Here is a 15543-nt window from a genome sequence, read left to right as displayed (position 1 = left end):
ATGATATTTTGTTCATTACAGACATTCAAACAATATGGACCACAGGTGTCAGTTCAGCTACATTATGAGATCACAGTAACACATTTATGTGTAGAACTTGGAACAAATGGTCCAGGATACATTGACTGCTTCATGCATGGAATGTGTGGTGAAAACAACTGAATCTCTTGTATCAGGTGGAGAGACTGGAGTTGGTTCAACTACTGTAGACGTGATAAACTATTCAATGAAGACCCATGCAAAACAGTTTGGACTTTTTATATCAATTTGAACATATTCATAAATACAGCAGAATCTGCCAACAGGTATGAGGGGGGTTCAATAAGTTTTGCAACTTCAATATAAGACCAAGTTGCAGAATATCTTTTGCATTTTTGTTTTTCAATATAATCTCCATTCACCTCAATACACTTATTCCATTTGTCCTTTAAGCTTTTAATATCACTTTTATAGAAATCCGCAGATTGGCCCTCTAACCAAGCCTCTGTGGCAGCCTTTATGTTCTCGTCATCCTCGAAGCGTCTTCCACGTAGGGCAGATATCATTTGTCGGAACAGGAAATAGTCACTGGGGGCTAAGTCTGGGCTGTAGGGTGGGTGATTTAACTGGGTGATTTAACTGTTTCGAGGTGAATGGAGATTATATTGAAACATGAAAGTGCTAAAGATATTCTGCGACTTGGTCTTATACTGAAGTTGCAAAACTTATTGAACTCCCCTCGTATCAGTGGAGGTATGAGACACATGCAGCAATGCAACACATCATATTCAGAATAATGGCCATAAACTTAATCAGGAAAACTTTTAATGGAACATTATTTATAAGCCATTGCCCCAAATTATGATTCAATACTCAAAGGGCAAGGTGATTGGCTTGGTCAATGAGAGTTAATTTATTTCCTTGAAATGCATATTACATCATCCCACAAGCATGTGAACTTGAACAAAAACTAACACAGACTGGTATTTGGATGTACCAACTTATACTGATAAGTCACACAAGGAAACAATTGGCCTCCTAATTGCGAGTGAGTGAGTGAGTGAGTTGAAGGGAGCATCAAGACAGTATTCCAGTTACATCATAGCAGACCAGCTTAATGTGGGAGGAAACACCAACCTGCTAAGGGACACAACTCCACACAGTTGCAATTCCTCCGACTATGTGGTCACCTTACAGAACTGCACTGTAATTACTCTATGGCACTCCATTTACGGTTCAGAAAATATCCTCTACAGGTTTAGTTTTCAATTAAATACAAACATTAGTATTATTTATTCCTGCACATAAAGTACATGTCGTGTGATAAAATCTGATGCTGGGTCCATATTAACCTATCAAATCTGTTTGGCAATAATGGAAATTATTTGGTGTTCAGTTTTTTAGCCAAGTTGTCATACATTTAAGCATTTGTAATATGACACAATACATTTAGATTTCATGCAGTCAAATTGATGGCCATTAACACAGACACTACAGATTATCGTGAATACTGCTGCCATGATTGACCATATTCAAGACATTTTGCTTCATATGTGTCTCCCAGCATCCTACTCAGGTCAGGGAGGCCAAGGAGAAGTGACAGTCCTCCTCAATTCACTTGTACATGTTCCTAGTGTGCCTGTCATCAAATGTGCTTGGACTCAGTAGCGCTGATCCAATTTCTGGCGTTTGCGATAGGAGTCAGCATAATGTCCCCCGATGCCTTGCGAATGTTGGCCTATGATATACTCGCCTTCAGGGCTGGGTTCTGGTTTTGGTAAGAGAGAACTATAGCTTCGTTTTTGACCAATTGGTGTGCTCTGAAAAACAGAATAATTAAATGTTTGTTATTGCCAAATCTTAAGCGTCATTTCAGGAATATTCAATCAGTTAACATATATATGAAATTAGTATAATTATCCTGATACAACATCATGACTAGCATTCTTATTATTACATAATGAGCAAGAGACAAACAAACCCACACAATATTATTGTTACACTGTATGAGCCATGAGCTGGAATATTCTCTGAAGTTGAAGTAAATAACAAAAACTCTGAATGTTTACAGTATATTTATTGTCACAAAACATTACATGAGGCAAATATCTGAACATACACAAAATCAGTTTGGCGTTGTGTGAGTGGAACAGTCAGTTGCTGTGCAAGCACAAGCGGACCAAACTGATTTTTCCAACTGACATATAGACCAGCAGCCCAGAGCACTTTGGTCAAACGAACAAGGTACCAATATCCGAACACAGGAACATTTACTGTGTAACCCAAAATATTCATATATGGATGTCTGCCGGGGACCCCGGGTAAAATTTGACATTCAAAGTACCAGATGAAAGTAAGTTAAGACACCCACAAAAAGTTGACCCTTCAGGTATACACGGGTAAAATTGGGCTGGAATATATATCGATTGTACCACATCAAGGTTAGTTTAAATGAACAGGTTCATATCACAGAGTACAGAATGGGCCACACCAGACAAATCTTCCTCTGCATAAGGCTTAAACATTGGAGGTATCACAGGGAACCAACATAAAATGAACTATTACACTCTACTTATTACAAAATTCCCATTGCCAGACAAATCATCTTCTGCATAAGGCCCGCCAGCCAGACACACCCTCACCCAACCCCACACAGTTGACCCTCTGTAATCCCAGTGTGCATAATGAAACATAGGAGGCAGAAGAGCATTGGACATCAGCTCTGAGAGTCAACAAATGGTCAAATTTATGTTTTGTTGTTAAAGATGGAAGGATTTTATTGAGATTAAAATCACGTATTTATAAAATTAGGTCTCTGAATACTAGTATTGATATCATAGATTAGGCCTATTGTTGAAATGTAATGAAAATGGCGTGAATCTGATTCTTGTGAATATATATCTGATCAGCTATGAAGTCCTCAAAGCCTGCTATAGCCTGATAACTTGGCTATGGATTCCTACAAGCCCAAACATGCTTTGGTAGTCCTCAAAGCCTGCTATAAGAATGGTTAATGATAGTCCCTAATACCATTTGGAAATCTCTTGGTGATAATTGTGTTTAAAAACCTATGATCTCCGTTTATTTAGCAAGTTTTATCATCTTAAAAGCTGAATTCCGGCCAAATATGCCCATAATTATCAATTTTCCATGGACGTCCTCTCTGCATTGACGAGATACTATTGCGTCAGGAAAATCAAGTCTAACTATTGCAATGTAAATGATTGGTTGCATAGTTCTCGCTCGATCGTAGGCCTACCTTGTCGCACAAATTTAAAAATGGCTTGAAAGTTTACAAATACGTTCGTACGAGTAAGCTTCAGAATAGGAGCGCAAATTAATAAGGTAAGGGTTTTAGAAAACGCTCTTTCTTTTTTATCGTGGCGAGAAGGTTTCTTTCAAAATATTCAAGCCAGATCTCCTTTGTGTTGACATTCCTACAGGTTATGTGTCATCAAGCATGGGTTTATCCATGCAGCATCCATTGATATAGTGAGCTAGTCTAATCTCGATATCTCGATAGGCCTAGCCTTTGATATAAGTCTAATGATACCATTGCATTGGGTTAGACTTGATTTTCCAGACGCAATAGTATCTCGTCAACGAAGAAAAGATGTCTATGTAAAATTGATAAATATGGAGATATATTAGTCCTGAATTCCGCTTTTTAGATGATAAAACTTGCTAAATAAATGGAGATCATAGGTTATTAAACACAATTATCACCCAGATTTTCCAGATTGTCGTCCTAAAACGTTTCCAAGTGGTATTAGGGGCTATCATTAACCATTCTGCAACACTCAACAACAAAAGTTCCTGTGACACCAATATTTTAGTGTATTTTTCAAACAAGTCAAGTTTGGTTTTCATTATTGTAGTACATGTATGGAATCAAGTCACAAAAACGCAACTGCTACAGAAAAGCATGCATTCCATGCAAAAGTTGACTTTTATGCAAGCCCCATGCATTTCACTACCCAAGAATGGGTATAAAAACATGTGCGTTAACGGGATTCCATATGCATTGTTAAGCATCGTGCTGACAACAACCACTGAGAAAAACAACAAAATTACGCAATTATTCAACATTATGAAATGCTACGCTTGTCCGAAAATGTGCGTCTGCGAGCCATTGGTATGCTTGAAGCTGGATCGAGTAAACGTGATGTTGCAAGACAATTTAACGTCCACAGAAACACCATTTGGTGTTTATGGCAACATTGGCAACAGACAAATGCAGTCAGAGGCCATCCTCGGAGTGGCAGGCCACACGTAACCAATTTTCGACAAGACAACTGGATTTGAACAACACACCTACGAAATCGATTCCAGCCAGCAACAGTGACTGCAAGAAGCATCCCTGGCCTTCGACGAATATCTTCACAAACCGTACGTCGTCGCCTCAGATGTGCATGGATTGTCGCCAGAAGACCCGCCAGACGTCCCATTTTGACAGGAAACCACCGTCAAGCACGTCTACAGTGGTGCAGACAGCGTCTTAGCTGAATGGTCATACAGTGGGGACAAGTTCTATTCACTGACGAGTCTCGTTTTCACCTCAGCCACAGCGATGGACGGATTCGAGTGTACCGACGTCGAGGTGAACGTTACATCAATCATTGTGTCATGGAAGAAGATCGGTTCTGGGGTGCCAGCGTTATGGTATCAGGTGGGATTACAGCAAGACAGAGGACCCGTTTGATAGTGGTAGAGGTAAATCTCAATTGACAGCGCTACCGCGACGAGATCATCGGCCCTGTTGTTCTACCGTTTTTGCGTCGTCATGGCCCATGCATTACCTTTCAACGCCCAGCCTCATATTGCTCGACTTGTTCAGGATTCTCTTCAACAAAACAACGTGAATGTCATCCCCTGGCCGGCTCGCTCCCCTGATCTCTCACCAATCGAGCACATGTGGGATGAGATGGATCGGCGCCTGTGACGTCAACCACGTGTTCCACAGACACTCCAGGAACTTCGAAACATGCTCCAGCAGATATCCCACAGGACTTTGTGTGACGCCTGGTCCATTCCATGAGACGAAGATGTGTTGCTTGCATCGCAACCAGAGGTTGACGCACACACTATTGATTTGTAAATTGACATTTTGGCATTTTCATGTTTGTTTTTTATGAAATCACGCATTTTCTGAAGTCAGTATGACAAATTAAACCATTTGAACACTTACAGGAGTCTTTTATCTGTTGCAAACCAAAATTGTTTCAGATTTGGTAAAAAACATAACTTTGCATTAATTCTTATTCAATGTCACAGGAACTTTTGTTGCTCAGAACATAAAAATCATGGCACATAGCCTCATATGCCTATCTGAGCATGTTTGGGCTTTTCAACGATAGGCCTAATCTATGATATCAATACTAGTATTCAGAGACCTAATTTTATAAATACGTGATTTTAATCTCATTGACTCTCAGAGCTGATGTCCAATGCTCTTCTGCCTCCTATGTTTCATTATGCACACTGGGATTACAGAGGGTCAACTGTGTGGGGTGGGGTGAGGGTGTGTCTGGCGGGCGGGCCTTATGCAGAAGATGATTTGTCTGGCAATGGGAATTTTGTAATAAGTAGAGTGTAATAGTTCATTTTATGTTGGTTCCCTGTGATACCTCCAATGTTTAAGCCTTATGCAGAGGAAGATTTGTCTGGTGTGGCCCATTCTGTACTCTGTGATATGAACCTGTTCATTTAAACTAACCTTGATGTGGTACAATCGATAAATATTCCAGCCCAATTTTACCCGTGTATACCTGAAGGGTCAACTTTTTGTGGGTGTCTGGCGGGCCTTATGCAGAAGATGATCTGTCTGGCAATGGGTATTGTGCAATAAGTAGAGTGCAATTCTTCATTTAATGTTGGTTTAATGTGGTACCTCCAATGTTTAACCCAGCCCAAATTTTGGGACCCTCTCTTGGGGGTATGGCGGACCTTATGCAGAGGAAAATTTGTCAGGTATGGGCCGTTTTGTACTTAGTACCATGTACGTGTTCATCTAAACTTACTTTCATCTGGTACTTTGAATGTCAAATTTTACCAGAGTGTCCACTTAGTGCATTAAGGGTCAACATTTGGGGGTGTCTGGCGGGCCTTATGCAGCAGACGATTTGTCTGGCAATGGTTATGTTATACTTAATAGAGTGTAATAGTTCATTTTATGTTGATTTCATGTGGTACCTCCAATGTTTAACCCAGTCCAAATTTTGGGACCCTCTCTGGGGGTGTCTGGCAGGCCTTATGCAGAGGAAGATTTGTCTGGTGTGGCCCATTCTGTACTCTGTGTACCAGTTCATTTACACTTACTTTCATGTGGTACCTCCAATGTTTGATCCAGCCCTTGAATGGTCCCTTCTTTTGGGGGGCCAGGGGCCACACGCAGCAGGGGGTCCCCGGCAGACATCCATATATGAATATGTTGGGTTCCACAGTAAATGTTCCTGTGTTCGGATATTGGTACCTTGTTCGTTTGACCAAAGTGCTCTGGGCTGCTGCTCTAATATCTCTTAGACAGTATTTTCTGTACTATCTGTTGTCTAGAAGCAACCTTTGATCTCTGATGGAACAGTTAGAATGCAGTGCTTAGTAGAAGCCATTGCTCTGATCTAGTGTGGATTGTGCACCTGCAGGGGATTTAATCCTGCATGCAGGTAGGCTTGAGAAATAAAGGTGGTAACCATATAAACCTCATTTTGCTATTAGGTGCCAAGGGGACAAACATTCGTTTCCTCCGTTGCCAGATAGACTTAGTGACTTTAATGTAACTGGGCACAGCGATAAGTTGGCTATATCTTGCTGACCTAAGACTGGAGGAGAAGTCAAATCATCCCACATTAGTCCTGAAGGCACTTTCCCATGCAGTCCCCCCATCACACTGCATTTGCGTAATGTCCAATGTCATGAATAAGGCCACCAATATACAATTTCCTGAGTGAGATACTACATTGATGCTTCTAATAATGGACATGTGTAGGGGCACACTGATGTAGCTGCAAAACCTGGTAGAAAGGGCACAAAATGGTAATATGAAGTTTGCAGTTTTAGGAAAAGTTAGAGCTAGGTGAGGTTTCTCTGGGGGAGGGCTGCTCCTGGAGGAAGGATATTTGCATTATATTGTATCAGGATATCTAAATATTTTTTACATTTTTACACTTATCCTATATTACTCCTTAATGCATTTACTGCTGTCTTTTGACAGAGAGGCAAAGCTGAGAAAGGTCCAGCTGCAGAAGAAGTTGTTCCAACTAGTTGTGTGGCAAATAACCGCACAGCACAGCTGCCACGTAACCCCAGAAGTGGAGATGTTTTGTATGAGCACATTACTGCTTGAACATAACATCTGAAGACTGACTGGGGAGGTAGCACTGCGATGGGAGGATACATAAATGAAGAAATGCAGGATAAGTATACAAATGTAAAAAAAATATTTAGATTTTACTAAAAAATTTAACTTATCCTGCATTACTCTTCATTAGAGGGGGGGGGGGGGGGGGGGGGGGGGGGCATACCTTCGGATGTGATCCTCAAGAGACCCTCATCAAAATGTCCCAGGAACCATCAAAGCATCCAGCAGTCTCCTAAGCCTGTAGAAAGAGAATCCTTGTAACCACAAGGAGATCGTGTTAACCGCTAACTTCTCCCTGCGAGGCTGTGGAAAACCGGGAGGAATAGTCGTCTCCTGGCATGTGTAGCCTTGGAGCTTCGGAAAAACCGAGCCGGGCATACGTGAACTTCCTGCTCATCTTTGGCACCCACTATCAAAGAGACAGGTGGGACAGTGAAGGATGGGTCTGGCTGCCCAGGAATTTGATTCTTGGCCATGAAATACCATCACAGCCTGAGATGAACGGCACTGTGCGCACTGCGCTCAATTCGGAAAAAGGCGATGTCAAATGCTTGTAGCTCGTTCACCCTTGCCACAGTAGCCAGAGCCAGGAGGAAGACCAACTTCTTGGTGAGGCTGTAATATGAAGCTGAGTGAAAATGATAAAAAAGTAAGAGCGAGGCCCTTGGTTGCCCTGACCTTCTGCATCACCTTGGGAAGAGGTACTGACGTCTAATGTAAGCTGCCAGGAACTGTTGGATCAGACCAAGGTGTAGACGACTTCTGGTCGTCAACTCCTGGGCTAACATGAGCAATCCCATGACGACTTGTCACTGATCACTGACAAAGTGTAAGCTGCCGTTGAAGAGCAGGTAGCAGATTTAAATTAGCCTGTCTACAAGAAAAGTTGAAAGGTCAACTTTAGGATGATTTCTGATTGTGTTGGGCCATGATGATTTGTGGAAAGTTGTGTTCGTTTGTGAACCAATGCCAGATCTTATGAAGACTAAATAAATGCGCTTCCCTACTAATCACTGAGGCATCAACATAATGGTTGTGGGAATTCAAAGCTGTTTTCAGTAGACAAAGCTCAACATAAACATAAAACTTTGGTCTGGAAGATTGTAATGTACGAAGTTGGGTGATCATTTCCATCCCCTGGGTGTCGTATAAGCGCTTACATTCTCATATTGAAGTGTCGACGAAGGGAGGTGTCTCGTTACTCCCCTGTGTTGTCATCGGCTGTCGACGTAACAGTCGTGGGAAGAATGATAAAATTGACGCTGTATCTAGTAGAAAAGGCTAAATATATCGAACAATAGTTATCGTTGTTAATAATTCTAAAGAAAACTATCTCTCTTACATCTTTGCCATAAATCCTGTATTTTGGCATCTGTCACACTAACTAAAATTTTCAGATTTTCAACAGATGTCCTCTTCACTGTCAATCACACAACTAGTTGTTCCCAAATAGCATCATAACCAATCAAGCTGTGACGTATGCAATGGCGGGAACTTCACTTCTTCCCACATCTAACCACTAGAGGTAGATGAATTTGGGAGGTGGGTGAGAGTACTTCCGAAGTAATAGAGGTAGTATTCTTAGAATTATTAATAATGATAACCATTGTTCAATAATTCTAACAAAACTACTACCTCTATTGCATCTTTGCCAGAATATATCAGAGGGACACGGTGGGATCTGCCTCTGATAAATGTTTGGTCTGAAAGATCCTGTCATACGAAGTAAGGTGATCGTTTCCATCCCCTTAGCGCCGCATAAGTGCTCCCGTTCTTGTATATCGAGGTGATGCTCAAGGGCGGTGTCTCATAACTCACAATGTAGGCATCAGAGATCTACTGAATTTGTACAAATACATTGCACGGCAAGCATTAGGTCAGTTGAGCTAATTCCGGATGTTTACAGTCAGAGAGTTCTTGACACATGACCTTTAAATCACCGTGCGCGGTAGCCTACAATCCCACATTTAGCCAGAGATGAGGTTCAAGCTCCACACACAGATAATCCCCTGTTAACTGTGTGGTAGACAGACACGGTAGACAGTGAACCATTCTATGGGCATACTATCGCTCTCTGTGTGGAATCATTCACCCAACATTGATTGTACACCAATGAGGCCAGGCTTAAAAAGGGCTTGAGGAATAAGACAGGGAAAGGTACAAAACCTTGAGGAAGAGCAATGTTGAAGCCGGCGCTGAAAGCAATGACATCAGGGAGGTCATCGACACGAGGGGAGGTGCAAGCGCTGGCGTGGTAATAGATGTGTAGATAGGCAGAGGCACCTGGGTAGTCATCGGCATCCGAGTCTTCATGTCTGAGGAGACATGAGAGTCTTCCCCGGGGACGAAATCTGGAGAATCTTATGTGAAGTCATGCCCGAAGACGAAGTGGAGGGTTGCTGCATCTCAGCCTCAGTAGCCTGCATATCGAAGATAGTAAGGGTAGAGGGTGTCTCTGCTGTGCCAGGCATCTTAGGGTGTCTGAGTGCCCGCTGCATCCGGCATTTCTTAGATACCCTTGGTAATTGTTGAAGGCTTGAGGGGCGAGATGGCAGAAACAGCACTGAGATGCCGTCAAACAGGGGTCCATGCAGTCAAACGCAACGGGTGGGGAACCCTGCTAGAATTGTTACCGTGGCAAGTAATACGAGGCATAAATCTGTAATTTAAGCAAAAGTCGTATTCATAATGCGTGCAACAGAACAATGAAAACAGGCAGGCAATTTATAACCCATTGATTGAATGAGAAAATTATGCAAAAGAAAGTGCAAACAAATACTTAATCGCCCGCAAAGAGTATAGGCAAAATACATGAAACAATTACCAAGCAATAAACAAGAAACAGTACTAGATCGACACCATGTGGAGAATTTTAAATGGCTAAATGGAACATCAATACGCCCGATATTACAGTGATTAAGTGGGCTATAGAGTGCCAAAGATTAATGCAACAAAATGGTGAGACATGAAGTCACAAACCATATGCAATATACAGGAAACTATGTTTATAACGAACAGGCTTATAACAAACTGACGAATATAATGTATTTGTTGTTTGGTCCTAGCCATTTGATGTCTGTATGCTGTATATATGCTTATAACAGGGTTAGAAACTAACAGTTTTTGTCCACTAGTCCATATAATGATAACATATAGCAAAACCCTTAAAATGGGCCAATGTCTACTAGTCCTTAGGATACCTTTACCATTGGGCAGTTTGGTAAGGACTACAGGACTAGTGCCAATTTCTAATGCTGTTATAACAAACTTTGGTTATAACAAACTACAATTAGTGGTCCCTTTGAGTTTGTTATAACCATAGTTTACTGTACAATCACAAGTATAACGTAGAGAAATAACAAGCAAAGGATGCTAGTAGATTCTGGAAGCTTTATTCTCAACCACATCTAGTCCATTTGAGTGACGAGCAGTATTGTGCTCATACAAGATGTCTCTAATTCCGGGGTCACGTGGCAGCTGTGCAGGTTATTTTCTACACAACTAGTTGGAACAACTTCTGCAGCTGGACCTCTCACAGCTTCGTTTTTTGGGGTAAAAAAACAGCAGCAAATGCATTAAGGAGTAACGCAGGATAAGTTAAAAAATAGAAATAACTAGATAATTTGAAAGAAATTTACACAGGAGAGTGGTTACCCCCATTTCATTTCCAGAAAGGCAGAAGCTCCATTCAATAAGTGGGGGAGTGTGTTTAACTAGTGATAAACACCATGACCTTTGAAACGATGAATCAAACTCCTTAGCCGCAGCATGTGTCATGTCACATTCACTTTGCTCTTAGTTTTGGTTAAACATTTATTATTTCAATCTTTCCCTCACACAGATCATGACTTACTTATTTTCATATTTCAAAGGAATTTTGACGGATAACGGTAATCCACTTTCAACAAACAGAAACAATCATCTAGTGAAATCTTAACCATTAAGCATGTCACATGAAGTGGTGAAATCTCAAAGTTTTTGAGATGTAAGATATTTTGTGTTTCCAAAATTCCTAACTTTAGTGCCTATTGTACTTCTACAATCCTAAATAAAACCGGCTCTAGGCTTTTCATTTTCATAGAGCATGCTGCTCAAACATTTGCACAATTGAAGAACAATATGTTTCATTCCATTCTAGGAACAAATTCTTATCACATTATGGGCCTACACATCTTGAAAAGTTTCTGCACTTTGGTCTTTGGCCTGGAGTTGTTTGTTTAGGTTTTTAAAGAGTTTCAAAGTTTGAATTCTTAAAAATATTTTAAGGACTTGTTTTTCACAATATTGTCATGAACAAATCATGGGTTGGGATACCAAGAACTAACTTAACACATCTGGTCTGCTGCCTGTATGAAGTCAAGGTGGAGACAGTCAAACAACAGAACTATCAGAAATAGAAAACGAAAGCTAGTAAATGATTAGTACAGCTGTACATACTGGCACTTTGATATGGTGAACAAGAGGAGCAGGGGGGCTGTATGCGGAGGATGTTCCTGCTGGTGTGGGGAGCAGGCCGCCGCCACCCGTGTAACTCATGGATGTGGGGTCACTGCTCTGTGCGCCAGTAGCAGCCTGAAAAGAACAAACCTCATTTACACCAGGCACTGCTAGACAAAACTGAAGGACGGACTTCAACTGCCAACAAAATCTTTGTTATATTCACTGCCACCCTTGTATGCTTGCAATTACATCAAAGGTTTTATGAATACATATATCAATATGGCATATATGAACAAATATATACTCACTGCCAAAAGGAACGGGAAACATAGAAACATATAGAGAAGTATGTACTTTAAGAAGAGATGTTTCCAATGTATACAGTATAATGACACAACTAACAATCAGTCAAGTGTCACCACAGTGGTTTTATTTTTATCATATGCTGCATGTGATTTCCAAACTTTACACAGTAATCCTGCATGAGACAAAAGGTGCATCTCAAATCATGGATCTATGACGTAACATGTGATGCGTTCATGAACGTCGGTTCCTGCAACATAACATTATGTTTGTTTGTGCATCAAACCAATCTAATCTCTTGAATATGAGTAATTCTTCATATATCAACCAACATATATGGTATTCCTGTTTCTTTTGTCAGAGAGTATAGATAACTTAGTCATGTTAGTTCAATGAACTGAAGTAAACTAAGTGTCAGGAACACATTCCTTCATGTACCAGACATCAGTCTGCACAATACAAACAGAAGGTCACATGACAGACAGGTAGGAAAACCAGAAAGCGATCATGGTAGATATGTACAGGATTGGGAAAATTCACTTTAATGAAAAAACAATATAGAGCTTTAGTTCTGTTCTTTTTTTCACAGCATAGCATGAATAATTCACAAGTGTTTGAGTGCGATGTCAGTCAACACGACCATGTTTACTAAATACAAGCAAACGGAACTATGCACATACAATGATACAGTGTTGAGCTCTTAACTTATTGTCTTGTACACAGATGAACTCATGTCAGTCACAGGCTGATTAACATTTTAAAAAATCAGTGAACACAGCGTGAAAGCACACCAAATGATCTCTTTCTGTGGTAAACTTTATTCATTGTTGATCATCAGACTGTACAGCCTACATAAATATCACCAAACATGTGTTACCGAATTGATTTAAAACAGATTTTACGATGACTACAAAAAGCAATAGAAGTAATATGTTCTTATGAAATCCTTTCCAACTGAAGTGTCTTGTCCATGTTTCGACATGATGCAGAACCATAAAATAACTTGGAACAGTATTGTACTGCTCTCTGTGTGTTGTGTTCACATCTCACTCCAGCAGTCAGCTAGTCAGTCAGTCAGTGCGTGTGGGTTAACACTGCTTTCAACAACACATTTATCATGGCCTGACAGCTAGAAATAGGAGGAAAGCCAGAAATGATGCAGGTATCAGAAGCTTCCAGCTTTGGTATAACCCACAAGCAAAAAAGTGTTTAAAGATGGTGCACACAAAATTGCAGCAACCAAGACAACTGGGACAGCCATGCCCCCAGCATGAAGAGGAAACAGATACCGTATATCGCTGTGTATAAGGCGACCCCACGTATAAGACGCCCCCCCTGTACACGCCTTCAAAATCAACCCAAAATCCTATACTCCGTGTATAAGGCGACCTGGAATGAAGCACATCACAAGTGTGCACACAAACCTTATATATGCAATAAAAATATGTTAATCTTGCATTGTTTTTCTACGATGATTGGTCGCGTGTGTAGCCCCAGCACATGTTGCCATTTTGTGTTTACACAGTACGACACCAAATTGGTGCCCGTAAAATAAAATTCATTTATGAAGTAATAACATATAAGAGACAATGGTGAGTAATTTAATCCACAATCTCTTATACCAGCGTCTCCAAAAGTTGTTAATACAACTGTAAAAACAGCGGGAATTGATTTCAGCTTCACCGGTTATCACATGTTAGGTCACATGTGCAATATGCAAATGCTTACCAGTACTTCCGGCTCTCTACTCACGGATGTTGATTGTTTTACCGTGTCAGCTGGTTTGACAATCTGCATCGAGGCGAGGGTCATTTCAACTTTATTTGCGGAAATTATTAAACTTTATTCAAGGAAAAGAGATACAAATCATGTTTATGTATGGAAATAGTTATCGGAACAGTTATTTAGGACGAAATGCAAAGTTTTATTGTCAAATGCTGGGCTGGCTATCACAGTACTGGTACACAGTTTGTGGAGGACTCACCTGGTAGTTGGCGAAGGCATTCACGAGGCTGGACCCATTGCTGGCATTACTGCCGTTGCTCTGATAGCCGGCAGACAGGGGCTGAATGAATAATGAAAGCTTTGATAATCACTAAGCAGATCCCTTGTTCACCATGTGTATGTCATATCAAAGAAAGATAGGGATAGATATTCTGCATTTACAATGAGCATTGAAAGAAAGGGTGAAGTTACCTGATGTAGGTAGTGTTCTGAGTACTGCTTCTGTTGGCCATATTCAGTAGGCTCCTGTAATGAACATCACATAAAGGAGTAGAAGCTAACTCAACTTGGGAACACACTAGGACAAGGAAATTCTCATAGCTGAGTAATAGTCAGTAAACTTAAGAAGATATCTGCTATTTCCAAAGGATTTCTAGGAAAAATAGTATAAATAAAATTCAAATGTGACAACTTTGTCCCTGTTCGTGTGAAGCTTCATGAAGAAATTGTTTATTGGTCTTTTCTGGGATCTACTCGGGAAGCAAAACATGACTGATGGGAACTCCGACAAGGCTTGTTTCTGCATCTCCCTCCAGTTAAGAATTCTAATCATCAACCTGTCAACTAGTTGCACTGTTCTCATAACATGATTCACACTCACCACATATCCTGAGTCATCAAAGTTGACACCATTTCCACTCCAGAAACCTGCATCCCCACCAAAACCCTTCGGCTGACTGAAGACAGACTTTGAGAGGCGCGTTCCCAGCATGTTACCATAATCTTTCAAACCAATCCCTTGTACACGAGAAGGCGGTTCCCCAAGCAGTGAGGCCTTGGCCCCAGCTTCATGGCTACTAGTCTTCAGCAATCCTGAGGCAAGTGCACTAGGCAGAGTTTGTGTGAAGCTGTTGCCATCAGCTCCATTACCCAATAATGACTTTCCCATGGGACCGTTTCTCCCACTGGAACTGGCCACTGGGTTTGGGTTTGGTAACAATCCTTCCTTCCCCTTATTGGAAGGCTGAGATGCTCCAGGAGCTGTTAGTGCTGGCTGATCAGCTCCTTCACTCTGTTTACTGTTCATTGAAAACATCACTTGACCAAGGCTCATCAGCAGATTCAGGTTAAGATTTTTGACATTCTGTAAATGTTTTTGGAAAAACTGGACATCTTTGGGATCTGAAGTTGACGTCATGTCTGTCTGAATGGACATGAGAGGTTTAGGCATGGTTTGATCTTGAGTGGTGGAGGCAAGCGGGGGTCTCAGCTGAACCCACAAACTCTGCAACAACATGTTAGCACGTGCAGTCATTGGGTCTCCGAGAAGTGATGGCTTGCTGCCTACAGAATTGTTCTGAAATTTCACAAGAAACAAATTGTAAATTTGATAATAAATTGTTTATTTATATACTTATCCCATCTTTTTTAAAGCATCTCTCTTCCTTCTTCAATCCTGGTGTTGAAATGCCTCAAACAAAATCCTCACCCCAACACATCCCTTTTCATCACCATGGTCA

General features: G+C 41.0%; 1 protein-coding gene across 1 annotated transcript in view; it reads right to left on the bottom strand.

The window, feature by feature from the left end:
- Positions 1–593: 593 nt before the first annotated feature.
- LOC124125522 (ribonucleoprotein PTB-binding 1-like) overlaps positions 594–15543 on the bottom strand; it is a 65195-nt gene continuing 50245 nt past the window's right edge. Inside the window, exons 10-14 of the mRNA XM_046488848.2 lie at positions 14685–15380; positions 14276–14329; positions 14064–14144; positions 11774–11908; positions 594–1799 (exon numbers count right to left, since the gene is read on the bottom strand). Of these exons, the coding sequence (XP_046344804.1) occupies positions 1641–1799; positions 11774–11908; positions 14064–14144; positions 14276–14329; positions 14685–15380 (1125 nt within the window). The 3' untranslated portion in view covers positions 594–1640. The remainder of the gene's footprint in view (positions 1800–11773; positions 11909–14063; positions 14145–14275; positions 14330–14684; positions 15381–15543) is intronic.

This window comes from Haliotis rufescens, unplaced genomic scaffold (genome assembly GCF_023055435.1).
Source record: "Haliotis rufescens isolate VD_foot unplaced genomic scaffold, xgHalRufe1.0.p SCAF_2, whole genome shotgun sequence".
Taxonomy (NCBI): Eukaryota; Metazoa; Mollusca; class Gastropoda; order Lepetellida; family Haliotidae; genus Haliotis; species Haliotis rufescens.
This window is presented reverse-complemented; position numbering and strand designations above follow the sequence as displayed.